Genomic DNA, 19165 nt, shown 5'->3' with positions numbered 1-19165 from the left:
TAACTAACAACAGATAAAGATAAAATAATTAACAGATTTAACTTTTAGGAAAGATATTAGCTATAACTGTAACTTTATATGTAAGTTAATGTAACTATTTTTTTGGTAATATTTCAATAATATTATTTACATCAAAAAGAAAATTTGACATCAAACAAGTATGTATACATATGTAGTATATATATATGCATATGTATACACTATCATCATATATATCAGCTAGCATATATATAATATATGCTAATATAATATAATATAATTTATTATATATATAATAATAAATGTGGTGGATAAATATATATAATTTAAGATACAATGTTAATTATGAGTTATGTTTAAATTCAAATTATTGGAGATATCTACTGTAAATTTTCCAAATAAACAAATTTATATGGAGATACTACTGTTTTGTCAATATTGTCGAATCTACACTAGTTTTCAAGCTACAAATATGAATTTTTTCATTAAATTAAGAATTATATTGAAATTAAAAGTTCATATACAAATGACTAATTTGCATGTGGCAATTGTCAAATACAGTAATAATTAAAAATTACATTTAATTAACATATAAATTGTAATTGTAGTAATTGAAATCTGAATTTATTAAATAGAATTTATTAATTAAAAGAAATGGAAATAAATCAGATTAACAATTTATCTTTGAAAGAGAATATACACAAATTATTAGCGATGTGCGGTTCAACAACTAAAGAAGGTATTGATGAACTAATTCATATATTGCACAACTTCAGATCGTTGTATTTGGTATTTATTACTTTTCATTTTATCTTTGTTGTCTAATTTTCACAATAAATATTTATCTAAGCTTTATTTAATCAATATAGTTGAAAGAAGAAATTGAAATTATCATTTATAAATTTATCATACTGCCTTTTTAACATAAAATAACAAGAAATATTTGCTTCAGATTTGTCAGAAATATTTTATAAACTTGACGATTGCAATCAATCAAAGTTGACAATTGGAATGTTTTTTGAATTCATAAAACTTGCATACCAAGTTAATGACAATTGTGGAAGTTTAACTGCGATATTAACCACAGAAAAGAAGCTTGATTGGAGCAAGTTAGCAAAAATTGATATACATTGTAAAATACGGAATTATAATAATACTGATGAAAAGTACATTAATAGTAATGTCATGCAGAAACATAAAAGTATTCATACAGCAGAAGAAATTTCATCTGATACAGATGATAACAATATTAAATACTCTCTACATTGCATTGTGCCTCCAAATATGCAACTTAAAAATAACCAAACACATACTTATGATCAAAATGTAATATCTGATTTTGAAAGATGCAATCAAATTATGCAAAGTTCATTACGAATAGAGGATATGAACATTGGAAGATCTGTAGATACAACAGAAAATTTTTTATTTACCTTAATGAAAACAAATCTAAGTGATGTACTGCATGAAGGTTTATTAGATTCAATATTGCCATATATGATTCCAAAACCTACTATTTCACAGCCTATTATTAAAAAATCTATTATAAGCACCGAGGTGAAGAAATGTAATTCATTGACTAATAATATTGAAACCAAGGTACTTACGAATGTCATGCATAAAGAGAAGGAAAAAGATAAAATTAAATCAAGTAAGAGATCAACTGAGTAAGTGTATCAATAATTAATATCAATCGAAATTAAATTTAATATTGACATTGAAAATAATTTTTTATAGAATTAATAACAGTTTATTCTACGCTTGTACAGCAATGAAGTGGAAATTCACGTCTGTGATGAAGAAAAGAACATTAAAAAAAATTTCCATTGTCCTCAAAAGCTTCTTATTCAAAAAATGCGTTATTTTGCTGATGTGACAGCAGGTCAAAAATTAGAGGAAATAGATATATCAGTTCATTGTGATGTTACAATATTTGATTGGCTAATGAGATGGGTGAAAAAAGATATTATAAAAAAATCTGAATGGCCAGTTTTGGAAATTAATAATGTTATTCCAATAATGGTGTCTGCATCATTTTTACAAATGGAACCACTACTAGAAAGCTGCTTACAATATTGTCGTGAAAACATATCTGATATATTAAAAACATCAACAGTTTTAACTGGTTTAGATGATAATCTTTTAATAAGGTGTTTTACTTTTATACAGTTTTAAATATTTTAAATGCTCATTAAGCAAAAAAAATTATTTCTTTATTATTGCAGCAAAATGTATAGAAAAAAATATTTATTTATTCAATATTTGCAAAATTTATACCATTTATTCTTAATTGATTAATAATATATCAAATCCAGTTAATATCTCTTTTCAGATTAGTAGAACAATTTACAAATGAAGATGTTGAAGCATTAAAAGACAAAAAGGATAAAATTCAAAGTAAATTATTTTGTAAGTTGATTATGTCTCTTGCTGAGGTAATGCCAGATAATAAGAGAGGACACTATAGTTCTTTAGCTACTTTATTTAAGTGCAGTAAATGTGGGAAAAATATTATTCAATCAGTTTCTAATTATGTACCATGTATTTCAAGTGCAATGAAAATTGACAACCATGGGAATATTCACAGCAAACACATAAGGTAGGATTTTAGTATTCAAACTTAGTATCAAGAGATGTATAATTGTAATAAAATCTATATTACAGAGATTTAACATGGACTTTAAATGATTACATTATTAGTCTTCGAACAGAGTTACATTCCTGGCGTAAAGTTTATTGGAGGCTATGGGGAGATTGTCACTTTTTATTTTGTACACAGTGTAATATATATTTTCCAATCCATCACTTTGAGTGGTGCTGCTATCATACAGAATTTCCACAGTTTTTTATTAATGAACAACAACGGCCTATACCATTTCCTCTGGGCAGATATCCATGTTGTAGTCAACGAGCATATAAGTTTGGAGTATTACCAAATCATGAGGGTTGTAGATATAGGGTACGCATTTGTTGATATCATTTCTGAATTTTAAAAGTTTTCAAAAATATGAACTTCGTAACTACTGTGTTCTTTCTTCTTTAGGAACACATTCCAGATATTAAGACTCAAACAGACATTAGTGTATTGAATATTTTTACAGTACATAGGGAAGTAATAGTTATAAAACCACCACAATTGTTTTTCCCAGAAAAGATTACTAGATTAGTAGCTCGTGATGCATCGCTTCAACCAGGAAAATTAATATGTAAAGATGTAATGTGGTGGCTTGGTATAGAACTTACACCACAGCGACCAAGACTTGGACTTTTAGGTGAATTAACATATTTTAATGCCTATAAGTAATGATAATAACAGTATATTTTCTAAATATTTAGGAAAAATTTGGAGCGGGTCAGGATTCCGACGAATATCTCAAATTCATGATTTACAGAAATCATCACAAAAGGTTCGTCAGCAAGTTTCTATTACAACTGATACTTCATCGATTACATCTTCGACAACAGATAGCGATATAGATGATGGTATTACAACTTATGAATATAGTAGTATTGATGAAGAATCAAATCATAGTGAAGAATCTCATGCACGGTCTTCATTAAAATTAAAAAATAAAATAAAAAAGAAATCAAGAAATGACATCATGTGGAGGTGATTAATGTCAAATGAAAGAAATTTATATTATGATATTGTTTTAAAGTGACAAAATTATTCGTAATTACTGATATAAAATAATTTTAGAAATAATGGTCGCTCGTGGAGTGGTAATTTAAATGTAAGACACAATCAAGATAATCAAAGAGATTTTGAAGAGAATGCAGCTTTACAAATGATAACGCTACTAACAAAGAGAGTATCTGTAGATTCTTCTTCGCTATTAAAATCATCTACTAAACACAATCGGATAAAAAAACAATTAAATGGTACATTTATCACATATTATATTTTTAGAAAATATACAGTTTTTATAAATAATATTCTTCAAAGCAGGAGGAATTTATACAAGATTGGAAGCAGAACTTCGTGATCAACTAAATCAATCTTATAAAAATAAAAATATAACTGGGAAGTATTTTCTACGTACGAAATTAAATAAATCATAAGTATATCAGACTAGTATAACTGTTACTGACTGTTTTGTATGTTGAACTCTTTCGTAAAATAAAATATTTCTTTACTTTTTGTTTAAACATCATTAAATAAACCTTAGTATTATATGACAAATGATACAAAAATAAATATTATATAGTAACTAAAAATAATATGAAACTAAAGTAAACTTATATATGTATACTGAATTATCCATTTCAAGGAAGAAGTTGAGGTACTTAAGTTTCTCCTTGTTTTCTGTATAAGTCACTCCTATCTAATAGGTTGTTAAGTTCTTCCTCCGTAAAGACTGAAAATCATTAAAAATGATCAAAAATTATACAATATTACTTATGATTATAAAAATTATGAAATGTGGCTATTAAGATCATGTACATTTCAATAATTTACCTTCATTTTCAGATGCAACTATTTGACATTCTTTTGATCCTAAAAGTTTTTGTAACTTCAGTAAATCTGCTTTGTTATTCACATTTATCGACTGAATGTGTTTGGAGATTACTACTTTCTCTAGAAGACGTTTTGCATCAGCGCGATTAATAATCGCTTCATCAATAGTTCCTTTGGTACATAATTTATATATTACTACTGGACGTGTTTGACCTATTCTATGGCAACGTGCCATAGCTTGTATATCCACTTGAGGATTCTGTAAATGTATCAAATTGCTTTTAATTAACAATGTGATATCAGGATCTTTATACTTATCATCATAGGTAACAATAATAAGAAATTAGTATTAGTTAGTATTAGAAGTTACAATTTCTATAATAAAAGTGATAAAATAAACAACAATGTACCCAATCACAATCATATATGATAACAGTATCTGCCCCAACAAGATTTAATCCAATGCCACCTGCTCTTGTAGATATAAGGAATAGAAATATTTCAGGATTTGTATTGAAATTGTGAATATTTTCCTTTCGATCCACAAGCTTAGTAGAGCCATCTAATCTGACATATTTGTAATCACGTAATGAAAGATAATCTTCTATAACATCCAATATCATTGTCATGGTGGAAAATAATAAAACTTTGTGCCCATGCTTTTTAAGTCTTGCAAGCATTGCATCTAATACTAAAAGTTTACCAGATGATCTAACTAATTCTTCATTTATTTGTGGCAAGAAATCTGGACCTAATGGGCAATGTATTAAATATGGGTGATTTACAATCTTTTTGTACAAACTAACTGAAACAATGAAGAGATAAGCATAAGAATAAAATATTTGAATGGTTAATATATATTCTACACTAAATAATAACTTACTATGTCTAGTCTGAACATTAATTAAGAAGTCTCTATTACGCTCTGTAACATCAGTGTATTTTTTCCACATTAATAAATTTTCTTCATTTCCAGATTTTACATTTATCCAAGTTTTACTTTCTCTGCTATCATCAATTTCTTGAAGTGAACTATTTGATGAGACGTCATTATCAAGATATGTACTCATAATGTTATTCATATTTCTGGAGACACATTTTCTTTTTGGTCTTTTACCATCTTCCGTGTATATAATTGGTTCTTCTTCAATCTTACTTAATTGATCTATATCATGATTTAATACTGCTTTATATAAATTATGCTGTAATTCGGTCAGAGGGGCATAAACAACTAATTCCTTTTTTGGCGGTACGTCCAAACAAACCTCGCTCTTTTCACGTCTCAACAGAAATGGTTGTAATATCTCACGTAATGATGACAGTACTCGTTTTTCTTCTTCTAACTTTAAGAATTTTTTTGTTCCTTCATCACCCTGATGTTTTTTTGCATCAAACCATGATTCAAAAACAGCTAAATCGTCAAAAATTTCTGGTAACAAAAAATTTAACAATGACCACAGTTCTGCCAAATTATTTTGTAGTGGTGTGCCTGTTAATAAAAGTCTGTTCATGGATTTACAAGCCCTTAAAATCCTATAAAATAATAATGAATTATATTATTTACAATTCAATGTTTGTGATATAAATAAGTAGTTAAATTTTAACAGCATACTTTATAAGTTGACATTCATGATTTTTAATTCTGTGTCCTTCATCTATGATTATATATCTCCAGCTTAAAGATTTAATAAAACTGCTTTCAATTAATGGCACTTCGAAAGATGTAAGTACAATTGGGAATGTACTATAAGTTTCTGTAATCTTATATTTACGTTTAATTTTGCTCCTTAGTATTAATTTTTCCTCTGGTGTTCCATGAAATAACACAATGGGCAAGTTTGGTGCAAATTTTTCAAATTCTAACATCCAATTTGGTAGAGTTGAGAGAGGAGCAACTAATAAATACGGTCCACCTTGTTGTTTTTCAATGAGATGACACAGTAAGGCTATGACTTGAACTGTTTTCCCAAGTCCCATTTCATCAGCTAAAATTCCATTTATGCCATTTTCATAAAGAACTTTCAGCCATTGGAGTCCTTCCTTCTGATAGTCTCGTAACTCTCCTTTAAAATATTTTGGTGTTTCAATAATAACATTGTTGCTATTCTCTGTTTCACCCTTAAAATCATTTTTTAATTCATTTTCAATTTCATCTTCACTTAAATTCAACTTGTTTTTATTCATATGTATTTTCTTTTGTACCTAGAAATTGCATATATAACAGTAAAGAAAACATTAACAAATCATAAAATAATGTGTATAAAAATTATAATTATCATATAATTATAAGTACTACTATGTTTATTTACATCTTTAGATTTTTGTGCATTATTATTTTTTTTTTTTCCTTTGTCATGTGGCGCTATGTTTTCATTTGCATACTCTATTTTCTTTACATCCTTTTTTGTGGATTTGTTAGGTTTACTGACATTTTTCTCCAAACTTTTGTCAATTTTACTAACAATAAATGAAGCATAAAATTTACTTCTACTTAACAAATGCATTAATCGTTTATATTGTTGTTCTTGAATTTGTTGATTATATTCTTCTTCGGCTAATTGTTTGTTTTCCGCTTTTTCCTGTCGTTTTCTTTTCTTTTGATTTATTTTAGATTCTTCCAGTGGTTCATTGTTAAATTTGACATTATCTACAATGCTTCTCGAATTGCCTTTCCATATATAAGAAATAAGAATAATATAAATATATGACAAAAATATTAAGTAAACATACAAAATTAATATCCGCTTTTTTTAATATCATAAGGATTATGATACATATTGATTAAATTCTTGTTTTAGAGAAAAATATTATTTTTCACAATTACTTAACAAAATTTCAACTTCATTATTTTATTATAAAATAAGTAATAAGTGAAAAAAAGTAAAGAGTAAACCAACAATAAAACATAACAGAATAATTTTAAATATTTGACTTTTCAATAGAAAGAAATATTAAATTTATATTACATGTTGCGTTTAAAATGAGATCGCTAATTGTTTCACATAAATAAAATTTATATTAGAAATATTGAAAAGTTGATGTAAATCTTGTTATTGAAAGAAATAGTGATGTATGTGACAACCTTCTTTTATTTTCATAACAATTTGAATAATTTTAATAAGAGAGTTTTACCTGTAACTAAACTCGTATTGCTAGAAATAAGAATTTTTGTGCCACAATTATTACTTTCCATTTCGAGAAGTGATAAAAAGTAACTTTTAATATTTATTTGATAAAAAAACAACTTCAAATCAAGGAGAAAACGAATTTAACAAAATATATGAATATCTCATGTGCTGAGAAACTCCCGCTAAATTTGACTACACATACGAATATATAACTACCTTTTTGCGTGGTTGGATTCGTAATAATTGGCAGAGAATGGCGTTGCGATCGCCCAACTATAGCTTCGGACTTTGCATTGATCCATTTCTACGAGCCAATCCTAGCCCACACACTGGCGAAGTTATAGTTGGTATTACCGTCTTGAATTTGGTCCTTGTTGAATTGATGAGACATGAATTAATCGGTGCAAAAAAATGAATATATAATTATTATGGACGTGAGAATATAGATCGTAGTCAAGATTATATATAAAGGTCTTGATATTCATATAGCAAAACCTAGGGAAAACTGTCTGAAATAGATCTCCAGACTCGCTAGGGAAAACCGTTCGAAAATTAAGTCATGACTAGTTGTGAAAAATGTATTCTCCACATGCGTGATCAGAGAGGAAATGAGAATGCTCACGCTTATGGACCTAGTTGTTCCCGGACTAGTGCTGCACCATACGACCAAGTGCTGAATTTAACTAAGAAAGAGAAATTAATAGTTTACTACATTTTTTTTTTTTTTTTTTTTTTTTTTTTTTGAAGAAGAAGAAGAAGATAAGAGGATATTTCCTTTCAAACGATTATGGATTAGTGGAACGATGCAATAATTTTAATACACCATTACTTATATTTAATACACCATTTAGATTTAACATTAATTCTTGACACTTGGCGCGTTAATTGTACTGGCATGAATATTTTTCATCGTCGCACAAAATCATATATTTTTCTTTAGTACGATAGTGCTTGTTGAGATGAATTAAACGACCTTGCATATGAGGTCATTTGTTGTTGTAAAATGTTATAATGCTTTTTTAGCATTTTCTGATAGCTCTCATGAATGGAGAAGAATAGAGATGACATATAGAAGTTTCTAATTTAGGAATCCATTGGTTCAAAAGTCTTGCGTTTTTAAAGTTTGGTACTTTTAGACTACTGCATAGCTTACTTTAACGTGACAGCTATTTAAACAGTAAATTTTATTATTTATTTAAACATATATTGCGTTCAGAATAACATAATATCGCTTTATCATCAATATATAAATCGATTTGTCAAATAACATTTTGAATAATGGTTATATACGTGGCGCAACTAATATTACTTGTATTTTTCTATCCTTATAAGACAATATTCAGTTACACTCATAGTACCAGCAAAGGCGAGCAACATATAACAAAAAAAGAGTCATGTGAAATAAGCTAGATAATTTAATAAAAAAATATCAAACTTTAACAATGTGTTGGTAAATGTTTCATTGATCACAAAGCAAAAATAAGAAAGTTTGAGTTTTGAAGTTTGAGAACGTAAATCATTATTGCGCGATTTTGTCATTCTCATACTTGTCTATCTCGGATAGAAAAGTAGATATGAACATTTCCGTAGTACTGTACAACAGGTTCTAGGACAAATTGGTTCTTATAACGTGGAACTCAATAGGTTCTTGTATATGCTACCTTTAGTTAACTTCAGCATTTAGCCGTATGGTGCAGCACCTGTTCTGTGAAACAACCAGAACTACGGGCGTAAGTAGTCCCATTTCCTCGTTGCTGTCAGCTACCTGGTTTATGTTTTTATCTGTAATAAACATATTTGTAAAGTATCGTGATTGTAATTAATAATTAAAATTATTCATTATGCCAATTTTGGATAAACGTAAAGGAGATGATATCTTAGCACTAGTTCCTGCCTCAAAACGTACCAAAAATGAGGTAGTCTTTAGTAGTAGAGAAAAAGCAGTTGTACAAAATGTAAGTTAACCTAACGTTATTCATTTTATAATTGTTAAGTAAAGCTTTGGAATAAGAATTTATTTTTTTCTTCAGGGTCCACCTAGAACATCTTCTCTATTTGCACCTATTATGCTCCTTGAGGGACATCAAGGAGATATATTTTCTCTTGAATTTCATCCAGAGGGTCAATATCTTGCTTCCACAGGCTTTGATAGACAAATTTGTATGTTATCAATGATTTAAAAAGCTGTGAATGCATTACATATACTTTATAGTAGATGTGAATATAATATATATATACTTACAGTTATTTGGAATGTCTACGGTGAATGTGGAAATATTTCTGTATTAAGTGGACATAGTGGAGCGATTATGGAATTACACTTTAGTCCTGATGGCAATCATTTATATACAGCTAGTACAGACATGACATTAGGTTTATGGGACATAGCTGCTGGAACTAGAATAAAAAAACTCAAAGGTCATACTTCCTTTGTAAACTCTGTGTCTGGAGCAAGGAGAGGCCTTACACAACTTTGTTCAGGTAGCGATGATAGCACAATACGTGTTTGGGATCCCAGAAAAAGAGGACAATGTTATACCCTAAATAATACATATCAGGTAATACCTTTTTCATAATGATTTTTGATTTTATGAATTCATTATTTATCAGGCTTTGAAATTTTTCATTCTCTTTCTCTTTTTTTTTTTTTTTTTTTTTATTTTAATGTAGGTTACTGCCGTAACATTTAATGATACAGCGGAACAAGTAATAAGTGGAGGAATAGATAATGATATAAAAGTATGGGATTTAAGAAAAAATTCTATTCTTTATAAACTAAAAGGACATTCTGATACTATAACTGGATTAAGTCTTAGTCCGGATGGTTCTTATATATTATCAAATGCTGTGGATAACACATTAAGAATTTGGGATGTAAGACCATTTGCTCCTTATGAACGTTGTGTAAAAATTATTTCTGGACATCAGCATAATTTTGAAAAGGTGGGTTTTTAATTTCTGATACATGTATTATTAAGATTTTATGATTCTATTTATTTAAATGATTGCAGAATCTTCTGAGATGTGCATGGTCTCCAGATGGTAGTAAAGTATCAGCTGGATCATCAGATAGATTTCATTATATTTGGGATACTACAAGTCGTAGGATATTATACAAATTACCTGGTCATAATGGTTCTGTCAATGATATTGATTTTCATCCAAAAGAACCAATTGGTAATACATATATAATTATAAAATGCTGTAGTGATTAGTCTATCATAATAATTTTAAGTATCTTTTTCTTACTTTTAGTTTGCTCTGGGTCCAGTGATAAACAAATATATCTGGGAGAAATTGAAACTACACAATAAGGAAATTAAAATTGATTTTCACTTAATCTTTAAATTTAGATATCTGTATAAAATAAAATGTATAATAATATTACATGTATAGATCATTTTGTATTCCCATTTTATACCTTTCTGTGTATACTTGTTTATCAAAAGAAAGTATTCAAAAAAATATTTTAGTCAGTAAATAAAAAATTTCAAAAATAAAAAGAAATGTAACTATATATAAAGTTATTTTTAAACAAATTTTTTATTGAATATATCGCTAACTTAAATTCCCACTTTAACTGTAATCTATTTCAAACACCCTTATCGATTCACTTTGGCTTAACTTCACGCGATATATTTTAGTGTACTAGGCGTTTCTAATTCTTCATTCGTTTATTTTTCATCGTCTTCCATATTTTTATTTATTCTAATTTTAAGGTAAGTAGGCACTCTCTTTTTAACATTCTTGTGTAACAAATATTCTTAATTTTATGTTAAAACAATCGAAATTATTTTATGATATTGTACGATTTGTCAAAGTATTGCAAAATATTGAGAAAGACTCTTCTACGAAATGGCTATCTGTACGTATGAATCACAGCGGAATCGAATAATCACAAAATTTATTTGAATAATGAAATTAGATATATTTTTTCTTTTGTATTAGTCCAATTTTTCATATCAGATAACTTAACCATTGTTTACGTTATATCAGTAAAAACATAGATTATAAAATTATATCCGTGATACATTTATTTTTCATTATTTGTAATTTAATTTATTATTTATAAGAATGTCAACTCCATGGGCGAAAATTCAGCCAGTAGAAGGCCCTGTCAATTTATTAGAGATTACTTCGGAACAACTTGCAAAGAGCTTGCAAGAAAAGTAAGTAATAAGTAATTTCTTATATTTTTATTATGGTTTGTCAGTAAAAGTATAAAAATATGCATTTTTCTTCTAATAGAGAATTGAAAAAGAGTCACATTCAGACAGTAGATAATGTAAACATTGAGAATTATACAATGTGTGAAACAAATGATACAGAAAATGATGCAGTAATTGCACATATGTTGCAAGATCAATATAATAAAGAACATGATCTAATATTAAAACGTACAGAGGAAAAATTAAATCGTGATTCTAAAGGTAAGATATTCTTTTTAATAAATCTTATCTAAAATTTTTTTATTTTTGTCACCATATATTTTATAGTTAATATAACTTATACGAACTATCGAACTTCTCTATGTGAGGACCGGGATGAGACAGATACAGACATTGAAGATACAACTAGAGATTTTGATAGATTTGTGGTAAATATTTTGTAACATTATGTTCTATACAAAATTCTTTATTCAAAAGTTGAATATTTAATACATATCTACTGTTTAATAGAGCATAGAAAAAGAATATGCTTCTATACCACGTTGTGGATATAGAAAAATGGGTGGTGAAGGATCCCAAATTGTAACAAAACATGATATATTAATGTCATCAAGAATAAATGCCTGCAGAGTTTTACAATTCCCACCGGGTATTCATACAGGGGACACAGGAGGATTTGATGTCAAATTAAACAATAAAGTGTTCAATAGTTTAAGAGCTCATAGTCATGCTCAATCTTCAAGACAGAAAGCAAAAGCGCGACCACATACAAAATAAACTAACTATATATCTTGTAAGTGTAAATATATTATAATAATATATTTAAATTTGAATTCACGATACTATTTATTATTGTACAGGCTTTCTCTCGTTATGTGCAAACGCGTACTGCTTAATTATATCAGAAATGGATTGGTCTTAGAAATATTTAAAACGTAATTATTTTTGACATTAAACACTTTATTAAATGTTGTAATGATATCAATATTACTATATTGTAATACAAAGGTACAAAAAGAGTAAATAAATAAACTTATTAATTGCTAATTTTTTATTTTAAGTCTGTTGTCTATGACCTTCATTACCCTACGTTCCTGTTACTAAACTTGGCTCTTTCTTATTATTCTGTGTTCCTGTTTTATTTGGGAACCTTGATCGATTCACAAATGATTGTGACAGATTCTTTTTCCCGATTTACGCCAATTATGCTCAAAACCGGGAAACAAATGAAAATATTAATTTTTTTATAAAAATAGTAATAAAATTGCATATTTTTCTATGGCATAATTTTATTTTTGACGCGTATTACATTTTAACATTTAATTGTTAAATTTAGATCATTTATCGATGTTATCTTTCAATCCAGCTTTTTTTTCCGACGACGATGGAAGGTATTCCTTTCTATGAACAAAATTGTGAAAATTCGTTTATTAATGACTTCGTCATTAACACACTAAATAATAAATCGCAACTGTATTAATATGAATATCTCACATTTCAGTCGGTAACGGTTCATTGAACTTGTTATTATCGCTGTTGAGTAATTTCTGTCTCGCTTCATACTCCTTCTGACCTTCTTTCAAGATCAGATTATATATTTGTTTATTTAACCGAGAAGACGGATAGTTGGACTTTTCAACGGAACTCTTCAACGTTTCTAATATATTCTCCTTCCCTTCTTGTTTGCTCGTTCGTGTAATATTATTATACGTTACTTCTAATTGATGTGTTTTGACTATAAAATATGAATAATTCTGTCAATTACTTTTTTCTCTCTTTATTTATTTATTTATTATATATATATATATATATATAAAGAATTCAATATTCGTTATACCAGGTAATCCAAGATCTTTGTTCCTTTCCTCTGATACTATATCTTCAAAAGAATACCGTGGTGGATTCAAGTTCTTCGACCTGTTTCCAACTTCTTCCAAAAAGGCATCCGGTAATCTTTCATTATTGTTAACTACTGTTTTCTGTGCCAATAATTCGTCATACTCTACTCCATCTCTATCACTAACTACAGCCATAGGACTTTCACTTGTCAAATTGCTTTCCGAATCTCTATTATTTAATGACGCTTGGATCGCGGTTCTGTATATCAATCCATTATACGAGGTCAACGAACATCGTATCGATGATCGAAACCAATTATCTCTAAATTAGAAACACATTTGATTAGAAAAAGTTACTTGAAATGCAATTCACAGTAATTTCACTTACAAGCGCTTGATGTACAAGAGTCCAAAAATAAAAACTAACGTAGCCACTGGAGCTACTAAATAAATAAACATTTTTAATATGTTTATAAGAAGTGTGACGCTTCAGTGGATCATTTTGTCAATTGACTATAGTTTTCGGCAAAAGACGCTCGATTTAGCCTACTAAGATCTATTGCATGAATCCAAAACAAGATAACAAAGCAAAAGTTACATTATTTCTTCCTAGTATTGTAGCAATGAAGAAGCAACGCAAAAAGTTTCTATAGATGCCAAATGAATTTACCTGTTAATTAATTGTTTTTAATTACAGGATGTGATTCAGCAGGAAATTTAATCCAAAAATCATCTAAATCCTTAGGATATTTAACGAATTCGCATTTTATCATAGTTAAATTTATTCACATTCAAAATTCACAATATTCACAAATGAAGAAACTCCTCTGAAATATCGTATTCATAAAGACATCATTCCTATTTTTTATTTTTTGTCCCTTTTTCATGATACGATTATTCCATATTTTATGCAAAATAATGATATGGAAGTTCTGGTATCTATAAAAATTGTCTAGCAAATTGTTCAACTGTATTATCAACCATTTTCGAAGTATTTATCTTAGAAAAAACAACAATGAAATTAGAATTTAATATGTTCGAAAATATATTAAAGATAACGAAATATTTTTGTATACTATCATATACATATGTAGATACATTCAAATACGTTGGAAATTAGTATTTGTAAACTTATATATAATTACATATTTTCTTATACAGTCTTAGCCCTTGTATCTTTTCATACTGTAAAAATTTTTTTATTTTATTATGAAGCTATTTGCAACATATTTATTTTAATTATTTGTTCCAAGTAACCACTCAATTACATTTTATTCAGCAAATGTATCTACATCTGATGCTTGATATTGACATAAATAGGTATATTATACAAATACATAATATTCAATTAAAATAGTTGGGGTGTTTTAAATACTTAATAATAATATTAAAAATGCAATAAACTACGTAATAAAATGTCCACAAACGAAAAATATATATTCTCAAACATGTTTATTTAAGCATTGCATAGTAACAAAGAAACAGCAATATCCAGCATCAGACACTAGCTGGGATTATATGGTCTGTCATTTACGTATATACAGAAGAGTATCTAAAGGAAAATAAAGACGTATCAAAACTAGATCACAAAATGTGTATACAAAAGTTTACATTTAATGATTAACAATCTGATGCATTGCACAAATTGTTGTATTCATTTTATCAAATGATTTATATATGCATATGTATATATATATGTGTGTATATTTATGTATGTGTAAATGCTATAGATTGCTCTTGAATATTGTATATTCTTTTATAGAACATTTAGAAGGAGCAATACAAAGTCGTATGTTTGTTTTTGTTCGGTTGTTTCTTTACAGAAAAAAGCACAGCATAAAAAATAATTAATTCGCGAACATTTCAAACGAATACTTTAAAAATTATAGATATTTGATTTCCAATATCCCAACATTTATAAACCAATAACACATGCTAAACAATTTCCTTACAACCCACAAGTAAAGCAACAAAAGTATTTGAACTTACGATAACAAGCAATTTTTCTTAAGATATTCTTTAAAATATGTAAAATAACATTTAATTTAGTCTTTAGTCATAGAAGAGAGAAAGACATCTCTTAATACGAAGAAAAAAAAGCTACCGTTGCGTGTACACTCATAAAATTGTGATGAAAAAGAGAATACGGTTACTTTCTAATCTAAGATAAACTATTTTCCCTTAACTTCTTTTCTTTTTTCTGATACAGAAACTTGTATTGAGTAGAATTTAATGTGATCAATAAATCTATTGCGTTTTTTCATCGTATCTAATAGCATTTTTAATAAGACTGACCAAAATTGCGGAGACGGTAAAATGCAAAAGGAACCACACTTGCTAGAAACTGTTTTATCAATTATACTTAAAGTACAGATTTAAAACAATGCAATATTATAATAATGTAACTTCAACTTTCATAAAATTGTGAAGTATATATACATATGTATTAAATCTGCGCTTTAACTATAATATTTACATGGTTTGTTCTTTTATTTTATAAATTACTTACATTTCTTAGTCAGCTTATTAAAAGATTTAAGCTAAAATGTATTAAGACAAATATAATAAATGTTTGGTGTACAGCTTTTGTGAAGTGTCATATTATATATATATACCGTATATATCTATACCGTAGATATATATATATAAATTGCTTTTTTAGCTTTTACAACAAGATCTGTTGTTTTCAATTCAATGTGTACTTTAGGGAGCGTATTTGTTCGTAGTACATGATAAATGTACTCATAGTTGATACGATAGTTCTATGCAGAAAATACAGCATAATTAACCATTCTTTGATTTTTTTTCCAATATATTTTTTAAGTCTGCTGTAAAACTGCATTCCTGATACAAGTGTACGCTTCACATAAAATACTCAAATGTATCAAATGTGTATATATATATATATATATATATATATATATATATATATATATATATACATACACACACACATACACACACGCACATTATATATATATATAATTATCTTTTGATAAATGTCTCTTACGACAGTATCATTTTTTCCTTGGAATGATACTTAAACACAAAGAATGCAGTACTGAAATATCAATAGAGGTTAATCATCTAAATCATTAACATGGAGAACTTCTCTGTGTGTTAATTCAGCGTCTGATAATGTTAAAATTTCTCTACACGGATATAAAATTCTCTTCGGGAAACTAGTAGTTATTTCAAAACTCACTGGAGAATCCGGCTGACTAAATATCCAATGATATACATCCTAGAAAAGAAAATAATTTGTTTAAAACATTGAAATTAGGCAACAAAGAAAAAGTTAAAAAATAAATAACACACTTCTAACGTGTCGGACATTAGAAAACGTCTTTTCATTGTCCTTTCTCCAAGCTTAATTTGAAGATGACATGCATTAGGATCAGTAGGCTCTGGCTCGAGGGGCACTTTACAAACTGTAAGTTCTTTCTCGCGGCGAATACGTTGAATTTCCATTTCTTGTGCATTTAGTTGTTCTTTTTCTCTAGCCTCTCGTTCCTCGCGTGCTCTTCGTTCCTCTTCTCTCCTCCGATCCTTCTCTTGATCCGCACGTAGCGATTCCTCATATGCTTGATCTTGTTGTTGACGTAAAGATTGCGCCGCACTACGCTCCGCCCTATAGTAAGATAGATTAAACAATGTTTCACCTAAATAAAATTAAAATTTTAGCTTAATTTTACAGATATTTATATTTTTTCTACCTTTCTTGACGAGCTTGTATTAAATTAATTTCGTTGTGATCTATAAATGTTTGTAATCGAGATATTAATTCAGAAGGTGATGGTGTACCTTCCATCCTGTAAAATAAATATAATTTTCGGCATTGTTACATTCATTATTTTAAGAATTATACATGAAAGATTAAGATATATACATATGCAAATTATTTTACATACCGACCAACTATCGTCATTCTATTATCTCTTAAAACAATAATAGCCAGGAAAGGATAAGAGCCAGATTTAAGAGCTTCTGCTACTTTATAACCTTCACCTGATTTCACATTACATGCCCAAAATAAGGTGTGTGTATTTACGTATTGAACAACTTCTACATTACCTAATGTGTTCCTGTTAAAGATTTAATTCTGTTATTTACTTTTCTACAAAATTTTCAGCAATTAGTGTATGATTTATAAAATTACCTGCACCACTGATCAACATTTTGTGCTTCATCTTTATGCAAATATACTAACAAAAACCTTAATTCTTGTTTTGCATCGGAAAGAGCTTGGCTGTAAGAGCCTTGATAAAAAACAGGATGACTGTTACCATAAGATTCCTCATAAGATCGAATGAAATTAATCACATCTTCCACAGGATCAGAAGATACTTGAAATGCAATCAATATGTTAATTTTTCTTGTAGAATCTTTTTTTAAAATTAATTATTATAAAAATACAACGTACCAGGTCTGACATTTCTTCTAAATATTGACAGAAGTAGTTGTAGGATGCTAATGACCCTTTGATAACACAATGAAAAGATATACCATAAATAACTACCCCTGCCATTAGGACTTCCAGAATAATGAAAATATATTCTAGAACTGCTATCATCAACAACTTGTGGTGGTCTTGATCTTGAATCCTGTGCATACATTGATGGTCTTCCTTCATACAAATTTAGTTGTTCCTAAATAAAAAGAACAAGAACATTTTAGTTATAACACAATTTATGCTTAAATCTATTTGTGTCAATAATTAAGAGAATAATTAATAAACATCAAAATATTCAGATGAACAAGATAAATATATAAAATTATTTAAGGATTTTCATCAATCCTTAAGATATCATAAATACTTCTATTACACAATTGACCCATATGTGATATAAGAATACAGTTTCTTTGTAATTTTTACAAAACAATCGAATTTATGTGTCAATTTCTTTATGCAATCTTATATTTATAAAAGTATAAAACTTTTTGCTGCAGTCAAAGATATTTAAAGAATACACAGCAACATAAATTCACCTGAACTGCAACCTCTAAATTCCAATTATGCCTCTGTAAGACGTCTCTGCAAATTGATAGATCCTCGATACCTGTCAAATCCTGAAATCATCTCAATGTTGTTACTCTATAATGATAGCAGAAAATGAATTTAAAATTGTATGGTGCAGCATGTAATACAATGAATCACCTGAAACTGCAGGATCTTCTCAGTCTGATCACTACTAAATCCGTTTAAAGCGAAATCTGCCATATCAATGTTATTTTGTCCTCAAAAGACTAGAAAATCCTTGACGATCGTTCAGCTATGCGATTCCACAGAATGATTCTAAATTCATCAGCTAATAGAAAAACCAGACACTCGAACAAAATTACGATCAAACTGCGCAAGCATTTGGAGTGTGATACCGAGAAAGATTAACCTCTAGTGTACACGGTCTCCAGTTTATGGACCTCTATTCATTATCATTACGACACGTTTTGTCTCGTCGCTCTGTTCTATACTCAATGTTTTCGGTGTCATGACTTTTTTTTTACGATAATTTACAGTTTCAAGGTTCTATTTCATGCGACACGATTTTAAGTGACGTCAGCTGCATGCATTGGTGAAACGACAGTCAACAC

At 28.3% G+C, this 19165-nt stretch overlaps 6 protein-coding genes across 8 annotated transcripts; 3 read left to right on the top strand and 3 right to left on the bottom strand.

Moving 5' to 3' along the window:
- Positions 1-387: 387 nt before the first annotated feature.
- On the top strand, positions 388-4120 carry LOC139996038 (uncharacterized). 2 transcript variants are annotated; one of them, XM_072020066.1, is made up of 9 exons: positions 388-718; positions 932-1646; positions 1749-2129; positions 2312-2578; positions 2644-2938; positions 3023-3251; positions 3316-3589; positions 3680-3861; positions 3929-4120. In XM_072020066.1, exons 1-9 carry the CDS (start codon positions 634-636, stop codon positions 4039-4041), a joined length of 2541 nt encoding a protein of 846 aa, XP_071876167.1. In that variant the 5' UTR covers positions 388-633; the 3' UTR covers positions 4042-4120. The 2 variants fall into 2 exon arrangements, with proteins under 2 accessions (XP_071876167.1, XP_071876166.1); XM_072020065.1 differs by having other exon boundaries at positions 389-718; positions 3926-4120.
- Positions 4121-4197: 77 nt separating this feature from the next.
- LOC139996039 (lymphoid-specific helicase) lies at positions 4198-7792 on the bottom strand. 2 transcript variants are annotated; one of them, XM_072020069.1, is made up of 7 exons: positions 7571-7792; positions 6748-7106; positions 6051-6640; positions 5322-5971; positions 4849-5189; positions 4439-4697; positions 4198-4337 (listed from the first exon to the last, which is right to left on the bottom strand). In XM_072020069.1, exons 1-7 carry the CDS (start codon positions 7629-7631, stop codon positions 4267-4269), a joined length of 2331 nt encoding a protein of 776 aa, XP_071876170.1. In that variant the 5' UTR covers positions 7632-7792; the 3' UTR covers positions 4198-4266. The 2 variants fall into 2 exon arrangements, with proteins under 2 accessions (XP_071876170.1, XP_071876169.1); XM_072020068.1 differs by having other exon boundaries at positions 4849-5243; positions 7571-7791.
- A 1301-nt stretch (positions 7793-9093) lies between these two features.
- Positions 9094-10966, top strand: LOC139996049 (U5 small nuclear ribonucleoprotein 40 kDa protein). Its single transcript, XM_072020091.1, has 6 exons — positions 9094-9521; positions 9597-9726; positions 9811-10124; positions 10237-10509; positions 10578-10743; positions 10822-10966. Exons 1-6 carry the CDS (start codon positions 9408-9410, stop codon positions 10878-10880), a joined length of 1056 nt encoding a protein of 351 aa, XP_071876192.1. The 5' UTR covers positions 9094-9407; the 3' UTR covers positions 10881-10966.
- Positions 10967-11128: 162 nt separating this feature from the next.
- LOC139996052 (serine/threonine-protein kinase RIO3) lies at positions 11129-12782 on the top strand. The gene is made up of 6 exons (XM_072020095.1): positions 11129-11285; positions 11640-11735; positions 11815-11996; positions 12063-12163; positions 12246-12528; positions 12596-12782. Exons 2-5 carry the CDS (start codon positions 11641-11643, stop codon positions 12510-12512), a joined length of 645 nt encoding a protein of 214 aa, XP_071876196.1. The 5' UTR covers positions 11129-11285; position 11640; the 3' UTR covers positions 12513-12528; positions 12596-12782.
- Positions 12783-13004: 222 nt separating this feature from the next.
- On the bottom strand, positions 13005-14855 carry LOC139996051 (uncharacterized). Its single transcript, XM_072020093.1, has 4 exons — positions 13962-14855; positions 13573-13895; positions 13230-13470; positions 13005-13136 (listed from the first exon to the last, which is right to left on the bottom strand). Exons 1-4 carry the CDS (start codon positions 14030-14032, stop codon positions 13073-13075), a joined length of 699 nt encoding a protein of 232 aa, XP_071876194.1. The 5' UTR covers positions 14033-14855; the 3' UTR covers positions 13005-13072.
- A 153-nt stretch (positions 14856-15008) lies between these two features.
- Faf2 (Fas-associated factor 2) lies at positions 15009-19098 on the bottom strand. The gene is made up of 8 exons (XM_072020085.2): positions 18732-19098; positions 18563-18643; positions 17997-18222; positions 17733-17919; positions 17485-17658; positions 17290-17385; positions 16892-17204; positions 15009-16817 (listed from the first exon to the last, which is right to left on the bottom strand). Exons 1-8 carry the CDS (start codon positions 18792-18794, stop codon positions 16653-16655), a joined length of 1305 nt encoding a protein of 434 aa, XP_071876186.1. The 5' UTR covers positions 18795-19098; the 3' UTR covers positions 15009-16652.
- Positions 19099-19165: the final 67 nt, after the last annotated feature.

The sequence above is a fragment of the Bombus fervidus genome, chromosome 17 (assembly GCF_041682495.2).
Source record: "Bombus fervidus isolate BK054 chromosome 17, iyBomFerv1, whole genome shotgun sequence".
NCBI lineage: Eukaryota > Metazoa > Arthropoda > Insecta > Hymenoptera > Apidae > Bombus > Bombus fervidus.
This window is presented reverse-complemented; position numbering and strand designations above follow the sequence as displayed.

Bases quoted from the DNA above. Each gene is read 5' to 3' on its own strand.
- LOC139996038 (XM_072020065.1), top strand. From the start codon at position 634: ATGGAAATAAATCAGATTAACAATTTATCTTTGAAAGAGAATATACAC. The intron at 2,130-2,311 runs GTGTTTTACTTT...ATCTCTTTTCAG, and splicing joins GATGATAATCTTTTAATAAG to ATTAGTAGAACAATTTACAA. The intron at 3,590-3,679 runs GTGATTAATGTC...AAATAATTTTAG, and splicing joins AGAAATGACATCATGTGGAG to AAATAATGGTCGCTCGTGGA.
- LOC139996039 (XM_072020068.1), bottom strand. From the start codon at position 7,631: ATGGAAAGTAATAATTGTGGCACAAAAATTCTTATTTCTAGCAATACG. The intron at 7,107-7,570 runs GTAAAACTCTCT...ATATATGGAAAG, and splicing joins CAATACGAGTTTAGTTACAG to GCAATTCGAGAAGCATTGTA. The intron at 5,244-5,321 runs GTAAGTTATTAT...TCATTGTTTCAG, and splicing joins TAATGTTCAGACTAGACATA to TTAGTTTGTACAAAAAGATT.
- LOC139996049 (XM_072020091.1), top strand. From the start codon at position 9,408: ATGCCAATTTTGGATAAACGTAAAGGAGATGATATCTTAGCACTAGTT. The intron at 9,727-9,810 runs GTATGTTATCAA...ATATACTTACAG, and splicing joins AGGCTTTGATAGACAAATTT to TTATTTGGAATGTCTACGGT. The intron at 10,744-10,821 runs GTAATACATATA...TCTTACTTTTAG, and splicing joins TCATCCAAAAGAACCAATTG to TTTGCTCTGGGTCCAGTGAT.
- LOC139996052 (XM_072020095.1), top strand. From the start codon at position 11,641: ATGTCAACTCCATGGGCGAAAATTCAGCCAGTAGAAGGCCCTGTCAAT. The intron at 11,736-11,814 runs GTAAGTAATAAG...TTCTTCTAATAG, and splicing joins GCAAAGAGCTTGCAAGAAAA to AGAATTGAAAAAGAGTCACA. The intron at 11,997-12,062 runs GTAAGATATTCT...TATATTTTATAG, and splicing joins ATTAAATCGTGATTCTAAAG to TTAATATAACTTATACGAAC.
- LOC139996051 (XM_072020093.1), bottom strand. From the start codon at position 14,032: ATGTTTATTTATTTAGTAGCTCCAGTGGCTACGTTAGTTTTTATTTTT. The intron at 13,896-13,961 runs GTAAGTGAAATT...TTTCTAATTTAG, and splicing joins CTCTTGTACATCAAGCGCTT to AGATAATTGGTTTCGATCAT. The intron at 13,471-13,572 runs GTATAACGAATA...CATATTTTATAG, and splicing joins CAAAGATCTTGGATTACCTG to TCAAAACACATCAATTAGAA.
- Faf2 (XM_072020085.2), bottom strand. From the start codon at position 18,794: ATGGCAGATTTCGCTTTAAACGGATTTAGTAGTGATCAGACTGAGAAG. The intron at 17,659-17,732 runs GTAATTTTATAA...AATCTTTAACAG, and splicing joins AATGTTGATCAGTGGTGCAG to GAACACATTAGGTAATGTAG. The intron at 17,386-17,484 runs GTATGTAAAATA...TTTATTTTACAG, and splicing joins AGAATGACGATAGTTGGTCG to GATGGAAGGTACACCATCAC.